This window comes from Aethalodelphis obliquidens, unplaced genomic scaffold (assembly GCF_003676395.1).
Source record: "Aethalodelphis obliquidens isolate GAN/ISIS:26980383/991018 unplaced genomic scaffold, ASM367639v1 scaffold131, whole genome shotgun sequence".
Classification (NCBI taxonomy): Eukaryota; Metazoa; Chordata; class Mammalia; order Artiodactyla; family Delphinidae; genus Aethalodelphis; species Aethalodelphis obliquidens.
The window spans coordinates 162497-186544 of NW_020838075.1; the positions used below are offsets into that span (position 1 = coordinate 162497).

The 24048-nt window shown below is 55.0% G+C and overlaps 1 protein-coding gene and 1 long non-coding RNA gene across 7 annotated transcripts in view; one reads left to right on the plus strand and one right to left on the minus strand.

Moving 5' to 3' along the window:
* Nucleotides 1-3944: 3944 nt before the first annotated feature.
* LOC113616090 (uncharacterized) lies at nucleotides 3945-6320 on the minus strand. Its single transcript, XR_003431218.1, has 4 exons — nucleotides 5785-6320; nucleotides 5278-5382; nucleotides 4460-4550; nucleotides 3945-4138 (listed from the first exon to the last, which is right to left on the minus strand). It is a non-coding gene; the product is annotated as an uncharacterized LOC113616090 (long non-coding RNA).
* TNXB (tenascin XB) overlaps nucleotides 5304-24048 on the plus strand; it is a 49510-nt gene continuing 30765 nt past the window's right edge. For 4 of the 6 annotated variants that reach the window (XM_027099285.1, XM_027099291.1, XM_027099287.1 and 1 more), the window contains exons 1-8: nucleotides 5304-5517; nucleotides 13563-13973; nucleotides 14351-16090; nucleotides 16556-16671; nucleotides 20333-20489; nucleotides 20673-20936; nucleotides 21758-22510; nucleotides 23646-24014. In XM_027099285.1, coding sequence (XP_026955086.1) covers nucleotides 13571-13973; nucleotides 14351-16090; nucleotides 16556-16671; nucleotides 20333-20489; nucleotides 20673-20936; nucleotides 21758-22510; nucleotides 23646-24014 — 3802 coding nt within the window. In that variant the 5' untranslated portion in view covers nucleotides 5304-5517; nucleotides 13563-13570. Of the gene's footprint in view, nucleotides 5518-12452; nucleotides 13974-14350; nucleotides 16091-16555; nucleotides 16672-20332; nucleotides 20490-20672; nucleotides 20937-21757; nucleotides 22511-23645; nucleotides 24015-24048 lie in introns of those variants that run through there. The other 2 variants (XM_027099289.1, XM_027099286.1) reach the window with 2 other exon arrangements.

Genomic DNA, 24048 nt, shown 5'->3' on the forward strand with positions numbered 1-24048 from the left:
GGCCTGGCCCTGCAGGAGCGTCCTGGGTCAGCGGGAGGGTGTGGGCTAGGCCTGGGCTCAATGCCCAGGTGGCTGGACAGGGGCTGCCCGGGCCATAAGCCTAGGGCTGAAAGCGGGAAGAACCTCACGTGTTCAGCCAGGCTCCCCCGCTTCCCCATTACTGTGTTTGGGGTGAAAACAGACCAAGTAACTATGGCAACCTGGAACCTAGGGCCCCCAGGAACTAGGCCTCTCCTCCCTCCAGAGGGCAGCCCTGGCTCCTCCGCCAGCACTTCCTGTCCCAAGGTCCCTCCAGCTGTTTCCAGCCTTATCCAGGCAGTGAGTGCAAGGAGAACAGGGATTTTGGAGGGAGAGCACCTGAGTTGGAGCCCCTGCTTTGCCTTTTGTTAGTGGGTGTCCTTGGTAGGTAACAAACACTCTGAGCCTTAGTTTCCTCATCTGTAAAATGGGGTACTCCTACCTACTTCTCAGGGTTGATGTGGGGAGGAAAGATGACGTGCAGGCTGCCTGGTCCTTAGTGGACACACTTTTCTCTCCTCCCCTGCTCCTTTCTCCCTCCATTTACATTGTCCTTTTCTCCTCAGTTCCGCTTTTCTCCCATCTGGGTCCATCACTGTTTCATTGTCCCATCGCTTTTTCTCTTTCCTGACCCCAGCTCAGGAAAGTGCTTAAAGTACTGGCATCTCAGACTGGGTGCTCTGTGGTGGGGCATACAGCTCCTCTGGCTTAGTGGCAAGGGACAGCTGGCACTGTGGTGTGAACCGAGAGTCAGACTCTTGGCCAAGGGCATGGGTGGTGGGAAGGACCAGGAGAGGCGTGGAGAGTGGGTGTGCTGTGGAGGGGGAAGGCAGGTCAGTCTGCCGCCCTTCAGGCCCACGTGGGTCTCCAGCTGCAGCCCCGTCGAAGGCCACCGCAGCATGCTGGCCATTGTCACTCCTGCACCTCCTGTTGGCCCCCTTCTGGCTCAGACCCTCTTTATCTTTCAGTTCTGCTGCTTTCCTTCCTCAGAGTCTGCCCTTCGTTCCTCTTATGACCCCCGACCCACTGTCTCTCCCTCTTCTTTTTCTCTAGACTTCTTTCCTGCCTTTCTTTGCCCTCTACCCACCACGAGTCATCACCTTCTCTTTCAGACCCTTTATTCTTTGTTCACCTGTTTGTTTCTCCCGGTTTTTGTATTTTTCCCTTCCTCCCCCTCTGCTTCACTGTCTGCTCCCTTCCTTTTTTCTGGGTCTTCTCATCTCCTCCTGCTGCGAACCCTGTGTGCACCACCCCGTTTCCATGGCCCTTTCCACTCCTTTGTCCACATTCCCTGTCCCCTTCCATGACTTCCTCTCTTCTCCCCGCCTCAGCCCTCTCCTCCTCCTTCTGCCCCCCCTTCTCCCTTCACCTCCCCACTCCGGTCCTCTGTCCTCTTCCCAGCTGTGGGGCCAGCACTGGAGAGCCTCACATGTTTGCCTCATCGTTCTGCTATGGCTTCTGGATATAGCACATCTGGATTCCGGGGCCCAGATGTGTGGTTGCTACAGCGACCTCGGTCCCTCTGGTAAATATGGGCGCCCACCCGCCCCAGAGCAGAGAACAAAATAATTGTGTGACTTTCTTTTGTCATGAGATAGAAATGTCCTCCCCCCTCCCTTTGCCCTACACCCATGTCTCCAGGCAAAGGAAGTTTTAAGGGTCCAAACCCTTCCTCCTGTGGCTCTCTTGCCCCCTTTTCAGCCCCGACCTCTTAGTTCTCTCCCATCTTTAATCTCAGGCTCAATCTTTTCTCTCCACATTCCCCTTCCTCACCATCTCCCTCCCCCCAGATCTCAATAATGGAGCGTTGCCCGCCCCTGACTTATACTTGGCAATTTCTTCTGAATCTACATAAAAACTGGATGTGGAAAGAAGTTTCAAAAATCCACATCACCCACCCTTTCTTCTCAAACAAGTCCATCGGAAGCCCCTTCATTTATTTCTTCCCTAAGTCTTCAGTCTCTCTGGGGCTGTTCTTGTGGGAGGGGAGGAATACAGGCTTTGAAATCAGAAAACCTGGGCTGAGGCCCACCTTCACCACCACTAGTGAAGTCCCCAGGACAAGTCCCTTAATATCTAAGAGCCTCTGTTTCCTCAGCACAAAGTGGGATTAATAACGTGCTGCGGTGTAGGAAGGGCTTTGTAAACGGAAGCCCAGTACAACTGTTTTCTATCTTCCCGAGTCTGGGACTGCTTCCTTGGATCGCAGCCCCTGGCCTCTCTTTGCTCCCTCTCCCCATCCTTCAGGCCCTTGCCCTCAGTTGCCCTTACTCTTCTGTGTCTTCCTTGACTCCTCCTTGGCTTTCCCTTTCCTTCCTTGCTGTACCTTTTATGCCTTATCCTCCTGAGGGTAGGACAGGAACTTGGAGCTTCATTCAAGGATGGAGGTCCAGAGCTGAAGACACCTGGACTGAGGATTCAGAGAACAGCCAGAGCATGCAGACGGCTCTTGCTAAGACCCCAGCCTTTCTTTCTGCCCATCGCCTGGGACACCTCAGTGAAGGCAAGCCGTCTCTGACCACTGGACTTCCCTGCCTTTGCCCTGGGGCTCCCTGCCAGACACTCTTGCCACACCCTCCTCTCCCAGTCATTTCACAGCTCACTATTGACAGGCATTTATTTATTTATTTTAGTTATAAAATTTTTGGCTGCGTTGTGTCTTCGTTGCTGCGCGCGGGCTTTCTCTAGTTGTGGAGAGCGCGGGCTACTCTTCGTTGCGGTGGGTGAGCTTCTCACTGCGGTGGCTTCTCTTGTGGTGGAGCGCGGGCTTCAGTAGTTGTGGCGCACGGGCTTAGTCGCTCCGCAGCATGCGGGATCTTCCTGGACCAGGGCTCGAACCCGTGTCCCCTGCAATGGCAGGCGGATTCTTAACCACTGTGCCACCAGGGAAGCCCTTGACAGGCGTTTATGAAGCACCTGCTCTATGCGAGGCCCAGTGCTTTTCTGATAAAATGCAAACATATATAAGACATAAGCTCCTCCAAGAGCCTGAAATCCAGGGCGTGGATGACATTTTGGGTAATGATTATCTCAGAACCTGGAATTATGTCTGTCAGGCCTCCAGTGGCTTCTTCTAATGCCCTGTGAGCTTGTGAATGTCTGGAGTCCCGCACCCTTCTCTGACTCTGGCATCCCGTCTCCCCTCGGAAGTGGACTTCCAAAACACCCCAGGGCCATCCTTTCAGCTCTTGCTTCTTTCTCTCCAGGGTCTTCTGGTCACTGTCTGGGCCAAGTATACCTGTGGTGACCATACTTCCTAAATAATAAAACCAAGGGACTTCTCTGGCGGTCCAGTGGTTAAGACTCCATGCTCCCACTGCAGGGGGTGTGGGTTCGATCCCGGGTTGGGGAACTAGGATCCCACATGCCATGTGGTGTGGCCAAAAAAATAAATAAAATAAAAATTTAAAAGTAAACAAAAAATAAATAAAACAAAGACAGGGTATAGGACCAAAAAGAAAAAAAAAAAAGGATATGGCCATTAGAATTACTAGAATCTGGGGTATCAGAGAATATCTGTTCTCTGCAGTCTGCTCTCTCCACATAATGCTGTTTCAGACCCTCCTTCGTCCTTTCATCTCCTTTCCCCCAACCCCTGCCTGGAGATCTGAGGGAAGCTGTTACCTATTCCAGGCTCTGGGGGCTTCGGGCCAAGGCAGAGGAAGGAAGCTGAGCCCAGCTCTATCCAAGAAGCTGATTTCATCCTCCCCATCAAAGCCACTAAAAAAAAAACAGCCACACACACACCCAGACACACGGACACACGGGGACACCCACGCGAGGGAACATGCAAGCCTTCGCCCTCAGCCAGTGGGAGTTCACAGGGCATAGGGCACAGCCAGGTGCTGGGCCAGCGCACCCTGACCCAGGATCACCACACCCACGACCCTGGGGACCTGACCAGGGTATGGACACCTGTGCCCCAACACAAGCGGCAGAATCGGGCACACACAGCCTCCTGCCCGTCCCTTTCACCCATGACCTGTGACTTGACCAAGCTACTCCTCAATGGTGAGGATTGTAGCTGGGTGGCAAGAACTTTATCCTCCGTGTGAAGCCTGGGATGGGGTCTCCCTCAGCCTGGATATTTCTCATCTGGCCAAAGTCTCCTTTTCAGCCCCTTGTCAGAGTGGCAAAGCACATGGGGAAATGAGACCAGAGAAGCAGCCCAGCAGCCTGATGTGGGTGTGTCTGCCACCCTGCCCTCTGGTCAGTCTTCCTGTCTCTGCCCGATATCAAAGTGACCTCTTCCTCCAGCCCATGCCTCTCTCCCTACCCCTGCTCCCCTGCAGCACCCAGACATTAGCCCTCTTCCACTTTCCAGAACGTCACCTCACCATTTGTGCCCCCACCCCCATATCTGCACCTGCCTTTTGCTCTTTCTCCATCCCTAAACCTCCTAACTTTCGGGCTTCCCTTCCCTGTCTCCCTTGAACCCCACCTTCTTTCCCAAGTCTCCTATGTCCTGGTCTTCAGCCAAGCCCTTGTCCAGCCAGTGCCCAAGCCTCATCCGTCATTTCTCCAGGAATTTGCTGAGGTGAGAGAATGAAAAGGGGTCCTTGATCCCGAGCCGAGAACCAGAGATTGAACAGTACAGATGGGGAGAGGCAGCACGGGGACAAGGCAAGAAAAGGGGAGAGTGCAGGTGGCAGCAATGGGGCCGGGCAGGGGCAGAGGTGGGGACAAGGGAAGGCCCCTGTTGGAGAGAGATGTAGGCTTGGGAGGGAGGTTTCCTCCTGCCACTCATCCCCTATGCTCCCTGCCCTGCCGGGAGATAATTGGTTGGGGGATGAAGGAGTGGGTACTGGGCAACAGACAGATGGGGCAAGATCCAAGCTGGAGCACTGTGGCAGCTGGGAAGAGGTGGGGAGGTGCAGGGGAGGGAGGAGGGAGAGGGCCTGGACATGGGAAAGGGTGTTGCTAGAGAGGAGAAAACATAGAACAGGGGAAACATGTGGAGAAATGGTGGGGGAAAAGGAGAAGTGGCATGAGGATGGGGCTGTCAAGTTGGACAGTAATTAGGGCGAGGAGGAAGGGTAAAAATGGGATAAGGAAAGGATGTGGGAGGTTGGACGAGGGCTGGAGGGGGTGAGATGAGGGACCAGTGAGAGGGGTGAGATTGTGGGACCAGTGATCCCAGATGGGGGGGGTCGGGATGACGGCGGGGGGAGAGGAGGGGTGGCATGTGATGACGTTGGGAGGGCCTGGCAGGGATGGGAGGGCGGGAGGACCTGCCCTATCTCCGCTCCCTTCCCTGACCTCATGCTGGTCCTCCCCTTCTCCTCCCCCTGCTCGCTGCAGACTCCCTCCTTCTCACTGTCGCAGCCCAGATCGACGGTCGGGTGGCGGCTCGGTGAGCCCCTGCTGCAGGGAACAAGCAAAGGGACATCCAGGAGCCCAGGGCTGCCAAGGGGCGCCCACCCACCCTGCCCCGAGAACCCCCTTCCCAAGGTCTAGGACAGAGCAGGTGCAGAGACACCGCAGCCGCTTGTTACTCAGGTAAGGAACGGCACTCTGGGAGAAGGAAGGAGGAGCCGGGAGAGGCGGGGACTTCGGTCCCCCCACCCCAGGTGAAGGTTGGCAGGAGAGCCTCCCAGGAGAGCCTCCCAGAGCGGGGACTTTCCGTCGGGGCAGAAGGAATAGGACCATGCGCTGGGGACTGGACTCCCTGTGGAGGGTGTGTCTGGGAGGACAAGTCAGTGTGGGTGTTGGTGAGGGGTGGGGGCGAGGCAGATGCTGGGGTTTGGACAGGACTAGGCATGGCACCAAGGTGGAGGTGGTTATCGGTGAGCCGGGGCTCTGGGCCCTGGAGTTGCTGGAGCTGGTGGCCAGCTGAACCTCAGGAGGAAAGTGCTGGTGGAACCCCAAGCGCTCTGGCTGGAACCGCTGAGCCGGAGCTCCAGGAAGGTGCCCTAGGGAGCTTCTTTGAGCACCCAGGTGGGGACTCCCCAGGTGGCAGCACGTGGACTGCAAGGCCCGGGAGGGAGTTCTGGGGGTCTGGAGCCTTTAGGAAGTGCTGAAATGAAGCAGAGTCAGGACTCTCAGGTCTGGGAAGGGCACGGAGTCTGCAGAGAGAATCCTAAAACTTGTTCTTGGCAGAGAGCTTTGCACCCATGACTCACGGTTCAGCGGGGCTGTGACGACTGAGAGATGCCTCCAGGGGCACAGGGGCTCCGTCTTCGCTCAATCCCCCTTCCAGGCTCTCCTGCTTCTGTTCGTCTGAACCTCCCCCCTACACGTGACACACCCTGGGTGGGACAGGCGGGACCCTTATCTCGCCTGGAAAGAATTTAATGGCTTGGAAACAACTGGAAATGGAACTGAGAGGAACTACTGGGAAACAACTCGGAAACATGGAAACACCGCAGCTGCTGTCTGTCGGCTTCCAATCCCCGCCCACTTCCCAGACCCTCGGCCCCTCCCCTCTTTCCCTGGCCCTGCCTCCAAAGCCCTGGGGACCCAGCACCTCAATTCCTCAACCTTCCTTTCCCTTCAGTCCTGGTCTCTCAGTGCGACCAGAACCCACCTTCTATCTCTCACTGCCCCCAAAACTCTTTCCCCCTGGGGGTCCGGAAGTCCTTTCTTTTAATTTTCCCATTTCTCTGGCCCATTAGCTCCCCAGAGTAAGGGGCATCTGGATCCTCCAACTCCCCCCTCTCCCGGTATCTCCTGGTCACCTGGTTCCAACCCAGTATCTGGAGCCCGCCCTCATCTCCCTCCTTCATCTCACAGTCCTGGAATCCTTCTACCTTCATTCCTCTTGTGCCATGAGGAACAGAGAAAAGCATGGGGATGGGGCCAAAATCCTCCACTTTTGGAACCTCCCTCACGGAAGCCAGCCCCTCTCCCCACTTCTTGGGACCTACAGTCCCTGATGAGCGAAGTGTCAAAGTTGGCCACGACATGAATAGCCTGCATGCTGAGTCATAGCTTTTGGGAAGATGCCCCCCACCCCCGTCCCTGCCAGCCCTCCAACGCTGGGGAGGATGCCGAGAAGATGAGGCACCCCAGATGCAGCGGTAGGGGAGGGTGATGAGGGGGAAACACAAGGGACACCCAAGTTTTCTGCTTTCCTAGTGCTGAGAGAGGAGCGGGATTCTTCCAAGACTTGGGAATGGGGAGCTGGGGGGTGGTGGAGACCCGGCCAGAGAGGGGTACTGGGAAGGAGGCTCTGGGGGTGTGGCCTGTGGGGGCAACTCCTCTCTTCTCAGACCAGCTTCACTGCTTTCCTGCTGCTTTCCTTCCTGCTGCAGAGATCCTGCCCCTTCCCCCCACCACGTGGGGAGAGATGCAGGATTTGATTGTTGGGGTAGGGAGACTGGACAGCTCCCAAAGGCCTCCAGGGGTGTGGGGCACCCTGTATCCTCTGCTCCCCACTGGAGAAGGGCCTCCTGTGTGGTTCCCCTCACTCCAACTAAGTTCTTTGACTCACATAGCTGCCCTCTGAGCCAGTGAGAAATCAGCTTTTTTTAGGCATCACCCAATGACTAGGTGTGGAGGAAATGTGAAGAGCAGATTATGTGTGTGTGCCTGCAAAGATGCAAGCTTCTTTGGATAAATACGAGTATACGTGTACAAGAAGTGTGTTCATATTTGTATTTGTGGAGGAGCGCACATGAGTCCATTTGTCTGCGTACGTGTATTTGTGTGTGCACGCACCCGGTGATGTGCACGGCCTTAGACACAGGGCAACAGGATTTGAAGGTAGGTCAGAGCCCACCTCATGCCCAAGGCTACACTCCAAGCTGAGAGAAGGGCTGAGGGGCCGAGGGAAGGGCAGCTCTGTGCCTGCCAGGTCTCTCTGCCCAGGTTTTGTCGGGCAGGGTGCCTCTCAGTGTGGAAACGCTCTGTCCCTTAGTCCAGCTCCCTTCCATCTCTCGTGGGGTGGTGGCGGGGTATGATGGCTGGTAGCCCCGGAAACTTCTTTCTCTCAGACTCAGAGGAGAATTTTAAGTGTAGGAAGCCAGGAAATGTGTGCGTGTTGCAAGGAGGTGCGGGTCACAGTCCCTTCCCTCCTCACCAGTCAGCATTCCCACCACTCACCCTGCCCTCCTTCCCACTCCAGCCTCTCTGGTCTGGAAGAACTGGGCACCTGCTAACACCTCTCCTTAACCCTTCGCCTGAACCTGCCCCCTGCACACTCCTCTGTTACCATAGCCCCCTCTCCTGGTTCACCCCGAGTGCCCCACTACCTTTCCTCTCTAACCCTTATCTCCCTGTGCCCCCCAATTCTTGCCTCAGTGGATTCCACAAACAAACACAACTTGGTAACCAGCACTGAGATCAAGAAACAGGATGTTCTTAGCACCGCAGAATTTCCCCACCATGCCCCTCTGGTCACTACTCCCCCGAGAGTGCCACACTTCTGACTTGTAACACTACCAGTTGACGATTAACGTTGTCTAGACTCAAACCTCACATAAATAGAACGTTTCAGCACATTCTCTTTTGTGTCTGACTGCCCTGCTCCACCCCATGTTAGGGAGACCCATCCATGTTGTTGCATATAGTTGTAGTTTGTTCTCGTTGCTTTACTTTATTCCACTGTGTGAACAAACCACACTTTATTTAATCCATTCTACCTATGTGAGACATTTGGGTAGTTCCCAATTTGAGGCTATCATGAGTAGTACTGCTGTGGTGGGTATATTCCTCGGAGTGGAAGTGCCAGGTCATAGGGTTGGCATATAGCTCTAGTAGAGTTGGTAGATTGTGCCAAATGGTTTTCCAAAGTGCTTGTACCATGCAGCCCTGCCAGGATCCACACCTGGCCTGCTCCCTGGTCAGCATCTGCCCCAGCTGCTCTTTCTAACCAACTTACAGCCCCAGACACTGTCCGTGGTCCTAGCCCTGACCTTGGTCCTGTCCTTGGTTCCAGCCCTGATGCTAGTCCTGGGCTTAAGTTGAGCTATGTAAATTGACTAAATATTTATATAGTCAATAAGTATTTATCGAGCACTTACTATGTGCCAGATGCAAGGATATAGCAGCCAAGAAAAGAAGCAGGTGCTATGCCTGCCCCCATGGACCTTACAGTCTAGCAGGCAAGATTGAGTGTGGGCAAGGAAGTAATAAAATAATCCCGCAAATAAATGTATGATTATAAATTGTCATAAATACTACAAATGGGAGTTACACAATGCTGTGATGTCACGTGATAGGGGAACCTGACCTGGGCAGGAAAGGTTTCCTGAGGAAGTGATGTGGGGTTGACACCTGAAGGATGAGGAAGCCAAGAAAAAAGGGAAGAGCATTCCACATAGAGGAAACCATAGATACAAAGGTCCGGGGCTGGGAAGAGTGTGGGGGACTTTAGGCCAGTGAGACTGGAGTGGAGAGAGGGAGGGAAGTCTTATGGGGGATGAGGTGGGAGAGGTCAGCAGAGGCCGAATGCTGCAGGGCTGTCTGTCAGTGTTTGAAGAGTATTCGGAAGGGCGACACTGAAGAATTTTAGGGGGAGAGGGACATTCTAGTTGCCTTCGCAAGATTATAAGGGGGCAAGGATGGAAGCAGAGCGACCAGCTAGGAGGCAACTGCAGTTGTCAAGCAAAAGGTAGATAGTAGCTTGGACTATAATGATGCTTAGAGGGAGAGATATAAGCAGATTAAAGAGATGTTTACAATAAAATATGGGTAAATATGATGAAATACAGTGGTGTTGAACAGGCTGTTGGGTTTCTGGCTCGTGAGGCTGGATGACTGAGGCTGGGGCCATGAGCTGCAGTAGAGAACACTGAGAGGGGATGCAGTACAGGAAGGATGAACGTTGAGTTCAGTTTTAGACATGTTGAATTTGAGGTGCCCAAGAGGAGAGGCCAAATAGGAGGTTGGATATATTGCTTGGAGTTAAGAGGAGAGAGTTTATATGTTGGGGTATAGTTTGGAAATTAAAGTCATGGGTCTGGATGAAGGTACCTGGGTGGACGACTACTGCAGTAGGTCTCAACTCTGGCTGCACATTGCAGTCACCTGGGGAGCTGTTAGAAATACTAAAGAAAATTCAGTCACTCTAGCCACATTTCAAGTGTTCGAGAGTCAGTGATCTCTCCTGTCTACCTTATTGACAGCACAGATACAGAATGCTCTAAAATGGAGGATGTGGTCAACAGTATCCAGTGATTTTGAGAGAGATCAAGCAAGGTGAAGACAAACGTCTTTTAGATTTTGTGACACTGAGATCATTGGGAGACCTTTGGGAGGGCTGTTTGGTAACCTTTGGGTTGAAAGGAGATCGGGAAGTCAGGTGGGAACAGATTGAGGCATGCATGGGATATAGGGAAATAGAAATAGCGAGTACAGATAAATCTTTTGACAACTATGGCCAGGAAGTGGAGAAGAAAAATATGTGGTGGTTGGAGGGAGTGTGAGATTGGGGAAAAAAGATTTTAAGTATATTTTTGTATATTTTGTGTATTAAGTATATTTTTGTGCATATGGTGAAATGCACATATCTTAAGTGTATAGCTCAATTAATTTTGATTATATATACATATGTTTAACCACCACCCAGTTCCAGGTACAAAATATTTCTAGTAATTCTATCCTATCTTGTATTAGCTCTGCCTGTTTTGAACCTCATATAAATAGCATCATTTACAACGTTCTTTTTTTGTGTATGGTTTCTTTTGCTTAGTGTTATGTGTGCGAAATTTGTCCATGTTGTTGCATGTAACAAGAGGGTGTTTTTTCATTTTGTTTGTTTGTTTATTTGTTTTGTTTTGGTTTTGGCCTCACCGTGCGCCTTGCAGATCTTCCTCGGCCAGGGACTGAACCTGGGGCTCAGCAGTGAAAGCGCTGAGTCCTAACCACTGTACAACCAGGGAAGTCCCAAGAGGGTGTTTTTGTATAGTATTCCATTTTATGACTATGCCCCAATTTATTTATCCATTCTACTATTAATGGACACTTGAGGTGCTTCCAGTTTGGGCTAATATGAAAAAAATCCCATGAACATTCTTGTACATGTCTTTTCGGGGATGTACGCAGTCGTTTCTGTTGGATATTTACCAACAAGTGGAATTGCTAAGTTATAGGCTGTATGCCTCAGTAGAAACTGCTTACTGGTTTTCCAAAGTGGTTGCACTAATTTCTTTCTTTTTTTCTTTTTTTTAAATAATATTTATTTATTTATTTATTTTTGGCTGCGTTGGGTCTTCATTGCTGTGCACAGGCTTTCTCTAGTTGTGGCGAGTGGGGGCTACTCTTCGTGTGGGGCACAGACTTCTCATTGTGGTGGCTTCTCTTGTTGCAGAGCATGGGCTCTAGGTGTGCGGGCTTCAGTAGTTGTGGCGCATGGGCTCCGTAGTTGTGGCTCACGGACTCTAGAGCACAGGCTCAGTGGTTGTGACGCACAGGCTCAGTTACTCCGCAGCATGTGGGATCTTCCCGGATCAGGACTTGAACCTGTGTCCCCTGAATTGGCAGGCAGATTCTTAACCACCGTGCCACCAGGGAAGTCCGGTTGCACTAATATCTGCTCCTGCTTGCAATAAATGAGAGTTCCAGTAGCCTCACATTCTTGCCAATATCGAGCAACAACAGTCCCTTTAATTTTAGCCGTGCTGGTGGATATTTAATGGCATCCTGTTGCGGTTTTCATTTGCCTTTCCTTGATTACTGGTTTTGTTCCACACATACATATGTTTATTGTTTATATATTAATTGGCCCTTTGGCTATATTCTTTACTGGAGAGCCTGTTTCTTTCGCCACTTTCAAAAACAGGTTGGGCTTCCCTGTTGGCGCAGTGGTTGAGAGTCCGCCTGCCGATGCAGGGGACACGGGTTCGTGCCCCGGTCCAGGAAGATCCCACATGCCTCGGAGCGGCTGGGCCCGTGAGCCATGGCCGCTGAGCCTGCGCGTCTGGAGCCTGTGCTCCTCAATGGGAGAGGCCACAACTGTGAGAGGCCTTTAGTTTAGATTTTAATCCTCTCTCTCACTCTCAATAACTGTGTCCTACTCTCCCCTTCATATATAATTTATATACATATATATTCATATTCTGACATATCTCACCTATTTTCTCCCACTCTGTAGCTTGCCTTCTTATTCTCTTAATGGTGTCTTTTGATGACCTCTATGGTTAAGTTTTGCGGTTAGGTTTTAAGAAATCCTTTTTTTTTTTTTTTTCATTTTGGCTGTGTTGGGTCTTTGCTGCTGCGCGCGGGCTTTCTCTAGTTGCGGTGAGCAGGGGCTACCTTCGTTGCGGTGCGCGGGCTTCTCGTTGCGTTGGCTTCTCTTTGTTGCGGAGCACGGGCTCTAGGTGCACAGGCTTCAGTAGTTGTGGCGTGTGGGCTCAGTAGTTGTGGCTCACGGTCTCTAGAGCGCAGGCTCAGTAGTTGTGGCACATGGGCTTCATTGCTCCGTGGCACGTGGGATCTTCCCGGACCGGGGCTCAAACTCGTGTTCCCTGCGTTGGCAGGCAGATTCTTAACCACTGTGCCACCAGGGAAGTCCCTATATATTCATTTTAAATTAATTTCTGTAGGTGGACATAAGGTAGAGATAGATTTTTTTTTCCCATGTGGATCTTCATTTGACCCAGGACCATTTATCACAAAGACAATTCATTCTCCTCTTAACTGCAGTGGTACCTTTTTCATTAATCAGGTGACCACATATGTGTAGGTCTGTTTCTGGACCCTATTCTGTTCTCTCTATCCTTGCACCTTTGTAATGTTTTGATATTTGATATTCAGTAATGTAAGTCCTGAGGAAGAGGGGTTTTTTTGTTTTTTGTTTTAAACAGGAGCTTTTTGAGCTCATATGGGAAGCTGACGGGAAGGATCTAGTTGAGAGTAAGGGGCTGAATAAAAGAGAGAGAGGATAATCTACACCTTAAGGTTTCTGAAAGACAATAGAAGCTGGGACCCAGGTGCTTGTGGAAGGATTAGTCTTTTATATTCATCCACTGATCCATTCAACAAAAATGTGTTGAATAGCTCCCACGTGCCAGGCACAGGCGTACAGCAGTGCCAGGACAGATGAGGTCCCTGTTCTTAAGGAGTTCCCATCCTAGCAGTGGGAGAAAGATAAACAAGTAGCCACACAAACAGTTGATTCAGGCAGCAGTAGATGCCTTAAGAACATAAGCAGAGGACCCTGTGCTGGGGAGTGATGAAAGACTGCTCCAACGGGGCATCAAGGAAGACCTCTAGGGCTCAATGACATGTGAGTTAAGATCTGAACAACAAGGAGACAGCCTCCGAGAGCTCAGTGAAGAACGTCCCAGACAGAGGAGACATAGAGTGCAAAGGCCCTTTAGTCTAATGTAATCTTGTAGTGTCTGTGGAACAAGCAAAACAGACCAGTGTGGGTGGAGGGGGTGGAGCAGGGTGACCAAATGGTATCAGAAAACGAGGTAGAGACAGATCTGCCCAAGGAGGGTATCCGTTAAGGTTGGGCTGAACGTGGATTTTCCAACATGTGAGTTGGGTAGATTAGTCGTGGGTGGTGGGACTATGGGTGTGTGTGTTGGGGAAGGAGGGCATTCATCTTGTCTCCTTCTCTGCGAAGCTGCTCTCATATGTGCCTTCTCTCCCTGCAGCCTCCTGAATGATGCCAGCCCAAGGTTCCCTAACCTCCAGCCTGGCCCTCCTGGTGCTGCTGGGCACAGTCAGAGCAGGGCCTTTCTCTTCACGGTCCAATGTGACACTCCCAGCCCCACGGCCTCCTCCCCAGCCAGGAGGCCGCACAGAACAGCAAGGAGGGGCAGGCCCTTCTTCTCAGCTTTATGAGCACACCGTGGAAGGAGGGGAGAAGCAGGTGGTGTTCACCCACCGCATTAACCTGCCCAATTCAGGTAGCTGTGGCTGTCCCCCAGGCACTGAGCCCCCCGTCCCTGCTTCAGAGGTGCAGGCCCTGAGGGTCCGGCTGGAGATCCTGGAGGAGCTGGTGAAGGGGCTCAAGGAACAGTGCACTGGGGGATGTTGTCCTGCTGCTGCCCAGGCTGGCACAGGTGAGCGGATGATCCCAGGAAGGGGCACAGAAAAAGAGGAAGGTGGAGAAGTGGGTTAGGGTTGGGTGGGCATTGCTAGTCCATAAAGGACCTCGGTATGAGTTAGAAAAAGGCATGCCTGCCTCCCCCTTGGGGGTGGTGAGTGCAGCCCGGGAACAATTCTGAGATAGGAGCCACGTGACTAGATGTCAGCCCTCTCCTCCCCAGCATATGTTAGGGCACTGGGAGGCCACATATACTGACAAGTTGCAGCTGGAAACTAAGATGGCCTTAGGAAATGAGGCTGGCTCTGCTGGAGAAGCTGACTCAGAGGAGCACAATACAGGGTCAGCCGCTCCCGCAGAGAGACTGAGGCCCACCTCTTGCTCTTACTCCAGGCCAGACGGACGTGCGGAGCCTCTGCAGTCTCCATGGCGTGTTTGACCTGAGCCGCTGTGCCTGCTCCTGCGAGCCAGGCTGGGGTGGGCCCACCTGCTCAGACCCCACAGATGCCGCGGCGCCCCCCTCCTCTCCCCCCTCAGCTTCCCGGTCCTGCCCAGATGACTGCAATGATCAGGGTCGCTGCGTCCGTGGTCGCTGCGTGTGCTTCCCTGGCTACACCGGCCCCAGCTGTAGCTGGCCCTCCTGCCCGGGGGACTGCCACGGCCGCGGGCGCTGCGTGCAGGGCGTGTGCGTGTGCCGCGCGGGCTTCTCCGGGGCCGACTGCAGCCTGCGCTCCTGCCCTCGGGGCTGCAGCCAGAGGGGACGCTGCGAGAACGGGCGCTGCGTGTGCAACCCGGGCTACACTGGCGAGGACTGTGGGGTGAGGAGCTGCCCCCGAGGTTGCAGCCAGAAGGGGCGCTGCGAGGACGGGCGCTGCGTCTGTGACCCTGGCTACGCTGGCGAGGACTGCGGCTCTCGGAGCTGCCCGTGGGACTGTGGTGAGGGCGGGCGCTGTGTGGACGGCCGCTGCGTGTGCTGGCCCGGGTACGCGGGCGAGGACTGCAGCACGCGGACCTGCCCCCGCGACTGTCGGGGCCGAGGGCGCTGCGAGGAGGGCGAATGCATCTGCGACCCAGGCTACAGCGGGGACGATTGCGGAGTGCGCAGCTGCCCGGGCGACTGCAACCAAAGGGGCCGCTGCGAGGACGGCCGCTGCGTGTGCTGGCCTGGGTACTCGGGGCCCGACTGCGGCGCCCGCGCTTGCCCGCGCGACTGTCGTGGCCACGGGCGCTGCGAGAACGGCGTGTGCGTGTGCAACGCGGGCTACAGCGGCGAGGACTGCGGCGTGCGCAGCTGTCCCGGGGACTGTCGCGGCCGGGGTCGTTGCGAGAGCGGCCGCTGCGTGTGTTGGCCCGGGTACACAGGCCGGGACTGCGGCACGCGCGCCTGCCCCGGCGACTGTCGCGGGCGCTGCGTGGACGGCCGCTGCGTGTGTAACCCGGGCTTCACAGGCGAGGACTGCGGGAGCCGACGGTGTCCCGGGGACTGCCGTGGTCGCGGCCGCTGCGAGGATGGCGTGTGCTTGTGCGACGTGGGCTACGAGGGCGAAGACTGCGGCGTGCGCAGCTGCCCCAGGGGTTGCCAAGGTCGCGGCCAGTGTCTGGAGGGGCGATGCGTGTGCGACGACGGCTACGAGGGTGAAGACTGCGGCGTGAGACGGTGCACGCGCGACTGCAGCCAGCGCGGCGTGTGCCAGGATGGTGTGTGCGCCTGTTGGGAGGGCTACACGGGCGAGGACTGCAGCCTCCGTACCTGCCCCTCCAACTGTCACCGGCGCGGCCGCTGTGAGGACGGGCGCTGCGTGTGCGACTCTGGCTACACCGGCCCCTACTGCGCCACCCGAACCTGCCCGGCGGACTGCCGGGGCCGTGGACGTTGTGTGCAGGGCGTGTGCGTGTGCCACGCGGGCTATAGCGGCGAGGACTGCGGGCAGGAAGGGCCTCCCGCCAGCGCCTGCCTTGGGGGCTGCGGGCCTCGGGAACTGTGCCGCGCAGGCCAGTGTGTATGCGTCGAGGGCTTCCGAGGCCCCGACTGCGCCATCCAGACGTGCCCCGGGGACTGCCGCGGTCGGGGAGAGTGTCGTGAGGGCAGCTGCGTCTGCCAAGATGGCTATGCAGGGGAGGACTGCGGGGAAGGTGAGTGGGCAGCCTTTCCCAGTGGGAAAAGGGACTGGAAAACTGGAGCCAGTGGGAAAGCCTGATTCTGAGGCCTAGGAGCCCAGAGAACTGGAGGAAGAGTGAAGGGGGGGGCATATATTGGGGTGGGGGGCGGGGCAGTCAGGGGAGCCAGGGAGCCACTGTCCACCAGGGGCTGCAGAACCGTGGGGGCACGCCTGCAGGCGGGACCTGCCTTCAGATCTCTGATGAGCAGATTGGGTGCCCCTTTAGTTGCTTTTAGGGAGATTTTGTGTTCCTGGAGATGCGGGGCAGTAAATGAGACCCAAGGTCTGTTCAGGCCGCTGCCGGCTTTGTCCCACCCCCAGAGAGGAGTCAGAGCTTGAGTGGATCTCTCAGAGTGGCCCTGAGTAGGAGGGGCCTGTGATGGTGGAGTTTGGGGTGCCTTGGGCTAAGCAGCTTCTCACATCCTATTCTCCTGGACAGAGGTGCCAGCCGTTGAGGGCCTGAGGATGCACCTCCTGGAGGAGACGATGGTTCGGACAGAGTGGACCCGGGCTCCTGGCAATGTGGATGCCTACGAAATTCAGTTCATCCCCACGGTGAGAGCCAAGCTCCAAGGGGGGGCTGAGTGGGCAGGACTGCGGGGAGGGGGCTCCCTCCTGCTCACCTCAAGCAGGAGTCCCAGGTAACCGGTGGTTGCACGCAGCTGGCTGATTCCCGAAGCTGTTCCAAAGGCCTGCTCGTTCTGCCCCACACCCGCTGCAGAAGCCTCTGCAGCATTGGCCCACTGCTGCTGGAACATCTCTGGTGACCTTGAGCTCAGACTTCCTGAGGCTGCCGACTCCACTTTTGTTCATCACTGTAGTCAGTTCTTTTTGTTATTGCTGGATCCAAATCTACCCCATTCTAACATCCATCCATTGGCCCTAGCTGGGCCTTCGCCAGCCGTCAGAACGCGATTTTTCTTTTCCTGTGTCTTACACCATAGGCTTCCAAGTATTTGGAGACATCAGCCATCGCGTCACCCTTCATTCCCTCCAGGCCAAATCCACTGGTTTCTTCTCCCCTTTTCTTAATGCTTTGTTCTCTGAATCCTTCACTTTTTGGTTTTCCTCCTCTAATACCTCCTGCTTTTTGCATGTGCCCCACCCCATCAAAATGTGGGAGCAAAGAGGACCCCAGTTGTTCCCCCGGCTCACTCTGGCTACCCTGGCACTTTTCTCAGAGTTGACATATATGAACTTGTGGTCAGTTCATAACTGACAAACTGTCAGTTATTTTGATCACATTTGATTTTTTTAAGTAACTTTTAATGATAAAAGTCATATAGGCTCAGTGTAGAAACTTTAAAAAAATATAAACAAGGAAAAAAGAAAGAAGGAAGGAAGAAAAGAAAGAAGGAAGAAAGAAGACATTCAACTACATACTCTTTTTTTTTTTTTTTTTTTTTGCGGTACGCGGGCCTCTCACTGTTGTGGCATCTCCCGTTGCGGACGGAGCACAGGGTCCGGACGCACAGGCTCAACGGCCATGGCTTACGGGCCCAGCCGCTCCGCGGCGTGTGGGATCTTCCCGGACCAGGGCACGAACCCATGTCCCCTGCATCGGCAGGCAGACTCTCAACCACTGCGCCACCAGGGAAGCCCCATACTCTTTTTTTAAGCCTATATATAAGCCTTTGCATTTGACTCTCTTCAGTGTTTCATTTTTGCTTTGGGCCAACCTGTCTAGGCTGTTGCAATTATTTGAGTCTGTGAGCTGGTTCCCCTACCTCCGTGTCATCGGTGCATTGCAAAACCTCCTTTCTCTGTCTCCTTCCAACTCACTCTTAAAATATTGTAAAATATTTGGGGACACCCTAAGGACAAAGACTGTGGCCTCTCATTAGAGATTTCCCTTTATGCAGATTGGGCCTTTATGATGTGTTTGGTCTCCTAGTTTCAAATCATCTGACATTTCTACTGTCCAAATGTTTTCCTGCATCATCCCACAAATGCCATTGTTGGGTAGGCCATGTCATTCTCATCTCTACCCAGTCAGGACTCTGGAAAAATAAATAAGTCCCAGGGCCTAAACCTAGGAAGCCTCTAGGACAGAAGGGACAGCTCAGAGGTGCTGGCTGTCACCCCCACCCCAACTGGCCTTGTCATTCTAAGTCTTCTTATTATCCCCTCAAGCCCAGAGCCCTGCCGTGTTCTGTCTCTCCTTACCCCCTGGTAGGAGCAGAGGCAGAAATCCCTACTTTGCTGCACAACCAAGAGAGCTTGGATTTTTCTTCTGTTTAAAAAAAAATTATTTTCAGTTATAAAAATAATGTAATCACAAGACAAGAATTTGGCAACTAGAGAAAAAAAACAATCGTTGGCTGTTTCACACTAAAACAAGCACTGTTAACATTGTACCTCCTTTCCCTGCATACGTGGCATTGTTCCTCTGACTCAGTGGTTCTCCAAGTGTGTTCCCTGGACCTACAGCATTAGCATCACCTGGAGCACTAGACATGCTAATTGTCAGAATCCACCCCCAGATCTACTGAGTCAGAAGCTCTAGGGGGCAGAGCCCAGTAACCTGTGTTGTAACAAGCCCTCCAGGTGATTCTGGTGCACCCCAAGCCCAAGGACCACTAACTTAAGAAATGTTGCTATTTTGCAAAAGGCAAGGTCTTCTATGAATGTGAGAGAAAGCATGAAGAAACTGAGGGAGGTGAACCCCCGAACAGAAAGACGTTCAAGTATTCCCTGTCTGGGTGTATTCTGCAGCCTGGAAACGGGCTAAGCCACGTTTTCATTGGGACACAGGCCCTTGCAGCCTGAGAAAAGTTTGTTTGGTCTGGTCTGAAAAGCAGGGTGAGGATGAGGTGAGCTCCAGGGACCAGCCAAAGTGGAGTCGCCCACCTGGGGCCATGAGGTTGATATTGAGAATAGAGTTAGAAGCTTGCCAAGGACATCAGTGAAGCGGCCAAAACTCTCACCAAGGGGCAGAACCAGCTGCTAGCATCTGGCTAGAGAGCCTGCATCAGACCAGACAGATGGTGCTGAGAGATGTGACTTAGACTGACAGTGGGACTTTTCAGGGGACTGTTCCCAAATGGGTCTCAGGAGGGACTACAAAGCGTTTAAAAGGTTCATGTAGGTGGTCTGAAGGGAGAAGGAGAACTCGGGGGGTGGGCTTCTCTTGCTGAAAGGACCAGACATCATCAGGGAGTACTCAAAGCGTGTGTGTGTGTGTGTGTGTGTATTCGTGTGTGTGTGTATGTGTATTCGTGTGTGTGTGTATGTGTATTCGTGTGTGTGTGCGTGTGTGTGTGTATTCGTGTGTGTGTATGTGTATTCGTGTGTGTGTATGTGTATTCGTGTGTGTGTGTGTGTGTGTGTGTGTGTGTGTGTGTGTGTTGGGGGAATAAGGGGACAGAGAATACGTTCTGGGAAGGAGGAGAAGCACACAGGTCTTGAGCTGACACCAGTCCCAGGCCTCCCAGGATGGGGTACCCTAGGGCAGAGTGAGCAGGAGCGGGCTGGGGATCCTGTGTGCCCAGGAAAGCTTGACTTCATCCTGAACCCAGAAGGCTCTACGTGGACTCTCGTCTGGTTTTATGCTTTGGTATTTACGATGCGGATTTTCCCACAATTCTCTTGGTTTGGGAGAGCACCTTCTGAAATTTCCAATCCTCCTTGGCTGAACGGAGGTGTCCCCATAGCGGCCAACATAGCTAAACAGAACAGAACGTCTTTATTAGCTGTCCTAGATAGACAGCCCAGCGAAATGCTGGGCTGTTAGACTACTCACAAATGTCCATTCCTCCTGTTTCCCCAGAAGAAGAGTCCTGGCATGTGTCAGAATTCTGGCAGAGAGCTGATGACCAGGCTAAAAAGGTAGTGCCCATGAGAGGGGACTCTGAGGTCACACTGCCTGGGTTTAAATCCCTGCCACTTTCTTGGTGTTGGTGACCTTGGGCAAGCCACTTAATCCTTCTGTACCTCAGTTTCCTCATCTGTCCGTTGGGAATAATACGACCTACCTCATCAGATTCTTAAGCAGATTAAGTGAGTTCATATCTATAAATCGCCTTGAATAGTACGTGGCATGGAGTAGGTGTTCTACATGTGTTTGCTGATACCACCCACGCGCCCCAGCTGTATAGGGCCAAGTTCTACACAGTCGCATGTTGACCCTGCCTGGAACTGGAGAAAGGATAAGGGGGCTTGAGCGGCAGGGGTGAGAGTGGCAGCCCTGATCCACCTGGTGCTTTCTCTCTTGCAGACAGAGGGGCCGAGCCCCCCATTCACAGCACGGGTGCCCAGCTCTGCCTCAGCCTATGACCAGAGAGGACTGGCCCCCGGTCAGGAGTACCAGGTCACTGTCCGTGCCCTTCGAGGGACTAGCTGGGGCCCTCCTGCCTCCAAGACCATCACCACCAGTGAGAGCTGGGGCTGTGGGGTGGGGTCCTGGGTGGAGATCTGGATTTGAGAGGGGTGGCTGGGAATATGCCCTCCAAGAGGGCAGAGGGGAGGGATTGGCTGGGGGCAAGGCTCATAGAAGGAAAGCTGGTGACTGCAGATCCAGACTCCCACCTGATCCCTCCTCTCTCTGACCTGGCTAGTGATCGATGGCCCCCAGGACCTCCGAGTGGTGGCTGTGACGCCAACCACGCTGGAGCTCAACTGGCTGCGCCCCCAGGCCGAGGTGGACCAGTTCGTGGTGTCCTACGTCAGTGCCGGCAACCAGAGGGTGCGGCTAGAAGTGCCCTCTGAGGCAGACGGGACGCTGCTGACCGGCCTCATGCCAGGCGTAGAATACGTGGTGACCGTCACTGCCGAGCGGGGCCGGGCAGTAAGCTACCCGGCTTCTGTCAGGGCCAACACAGGTATGGCTGGCCAAGGGTTAGGGAAGTTTCTGAGCATAGGAGCCACTTCCTAGGGAGTCCACATGTCCGGCTCACAGGCTGCTCTGAACGCACCGACAGGGTGTGTGGCAGTCCCAAAGCACCTGCTGGGGGGCCTTGCTGTGCACCAAGGGCTCTGCGGAGATGGAGTTCTCAGGTGCTTGGAGTACTGTAGGAAGGCTGTGGGCTGGAGTTTGGGAGGAGCTGCCTCATGCAAAGAAGCAGTAAATAGGAGATGCTGTCCGACCCACCCAGATGGGGAAGGTTCTGATCCAAACTTGGACACAGGGACAGCCCTTGAGCTCAGTCAGTGGTCAGATCTTGGAGAGATTGGAATTAGGCAGATGAGAGATCAGCACTCCTGTTGACTTTAGGATTGGGGATTGGGGGACTTAGGTCTCAGCAGTAATTTTCCACTAACCCTCAAGGTCTCTTAACAGATGCCTGGATCTTTCTTTTCTTTTCCTGTGACAGAGGGACGCCCACCTCGCTGTAGCTCGCAGTCTCTCCTCCCACTCCCCTTTCTCTCCTTCAGACACAGGGCCCCACCCGCTGGTTTCTTCTCTCTAGGGCACCAACAGTGGCGGGCTTGGAGGGCACGGGGTGAGGGAATCCTGGGACACTAACTCCTTTCTCTCGATTCTCTTTCCAGGTGGGGCTGGGGCACAGGAGGAGGCCTCTGGCTCCGGTGGGAGGGACGGTGGGAGGGACGGTGGGAGGAACTGCCGCGGGGAGGAGTGCAGGGATTGGTGGGGGGCTGCCACTGACCGGCTCTCCCCCTCCCCCTTTTTCCGCCCCGGCAGCACCAGGCCACTTCAGTCACCCGGAGGCGCACGCCCCAGCCCCGTCCCCCAGGCCCCGGCCCCGGCCGGTCCCGGCCCCGCGGCCCCCGCGCCCACCAGTCCCCCCTCGGCCCTCGCGGCCGGCGGAGGAGGGGGAGGCGGAGTCTCGGCCCGGGCCGAACCTACCCCAGCCCCCTCGGCGGGCGTGGGGCAACCTGACGGACGAGCTGGGCCGCTTCCGCGGCACCGCGCAGGACCTGGAGCGCCACCTGCGGGCTCACGGCTACCCACTGCGGGCCAACCAGACCTACACGTCGGTGGCGCGCCACATCCACGAATACCTGCAGCGGCGTCGCCTGGCGGCGGCCATCCCCACCAGCTCCCCCGCACCCCCGGCCCGTCGCTCCCACCCCGCCTCCAGCCCCGACTCGGGCACCTGGAAGCGGGACTCCAACCAGGGCACCTACGGCCTCTCGCCCGAAGGCGTCGACCGGGTGGCTGCTCCCCGCCACCCCAAGCCCGAGGTGCTGGGCAGTTCCGCCGACGGCGCACTACTCGTGTCCCTCGATGGGCTCCGCGGCTACTTCGAGCGCGTGGTGCTGCGCTGGCGGCCCCAGCCGCCCGCAGAGGGCCCCGGCGGGGAGCTGACCGTGCCGGGCACCACGCGCACCGTCAGTCTGCCAGATCTCAAGCCCGGTACCACCTACCACGTGGAGGTCCACGGGGTGCGGGCAGGGCAGACCTCCAAGTCCTACGCCTTCATCACAACCACAGGTAGTGTAGGTGGGGCCGCGGGACCACCCATCTCCTGCCCAGTCTCACCTGCCACTGGAGTCGGCATCCATGAGTTCCTCCCGCTGCCTCACTGCTCCGGCTGCCACCCCACCGCACGCTCTGTCTTCAAGCCCTACCTGGTCCAGGCTCCAAGAGAACCCCCGCAACAAAGCGCACTTTCTCACGTCCCTAGACGCCACCTCCACCCTCAGGGTCCTGGTGGATACCCAAGGTCAAGGAGACCTGTTCTTTGGGACTGTCTGATTTTCACTTGGGTTCCTAGGACACTTCTGCCAGGAATCCTGTTCTAGGCAACAGAAGGGGCATTTGGTGGGAGGGGCAGTGTCTGGAGCAGTTTGGGTCGGGTAGGGAGAGAAACCAGTGGTTCCCCACTCTGACTCACGGTGGTGAGAGCGGCTGAAGACTGTGGTCATGGTTACTGTTTTCCACAATTTGGCCCCAACCTCAAAGGGACACATCGGAGCTGCTTGGAGGTGGCCTTGAAGCCATTAGGCAGCATGTGTGTGTGAGAGGTGAAACCACTGCTTCTTGAGCTGCCTTTCCAACCTCCTGTCTCACTTCACACTTGTCTCTCCCACAGGAACGACGTCCTGGCTCAGGGAAGGGGCGCTCTGTGGCTGTCGTGGGGAGGGTTCTGGACCTCTTCTTCCCCCACAGGGCCCAGATGCCACCTGAGCTGGATGTCCATCCCCCCATCCCCTCTTCCCTCTCTTCTCACTACCTACTCTCTCTGTACCCTCCTCCCCTAACACCACCGTCTCCTCCTTTCTTCCAGGCTTGTCACTGCAGCACTATTGGAAGTCACGACCACCACCCAGTGGGGAAGGGGTTCCTGTGGGGAGGGACATGGTGGTCTGTCGGGGCTGGAGGTCACAGGAGCCTTGTGGGACGAGGGATGGCAGACTTTATTTCTTTTATTTATTACCTGCGGGCCTGTCTGTGCAGGACTGTGGTGCACGTTTGGGATGATGAGGTGACCCAGGGGGTGATCCAGGAGCAGAAAAGGGAGGGTCTGTAGGCTCTTAGAGGCTAGAGGGCAGAGCCTGGGGGCCAGGGTTTCCTTTCTGACTCTCATACTCCACTCTCCTGTTTTTCTCCCCCTGCCTCTTCCCAGGGTCCTCCCCCTCAGACCTCCTGGGGGCCACTGATGAGCCTCCTCCCTCAGGCCCTTCAACGACTCAAGGGGCTCAGGCCCCTGTCCTGCAGCAGCGACCCCAGGAGCTGGCAGAGTTGAGGGTGCTGGGCAGAGACAAGACAGGGCACCTCCGCGTGGCCTGGACTGCCCAGCCTGACACCTTTGCCCACTTCCAGCTGCGCCTACGGGTGCCTGAAGGGCCTAGGGCACATGAGGAACTACTGCCAGGGGATGCCCGTCAGGCTCTGCTGCCCTCACCCCCTCCTGGATCCCCCTATGAGCTGTCACTTCGTGGGGTGCCCTCTGGGGGCGAGCCCTCTGCTCCTCTCATCTACCAAGGCATTATGGGTACAACCTGGATTCTGCTCAAGACCAATGTCCT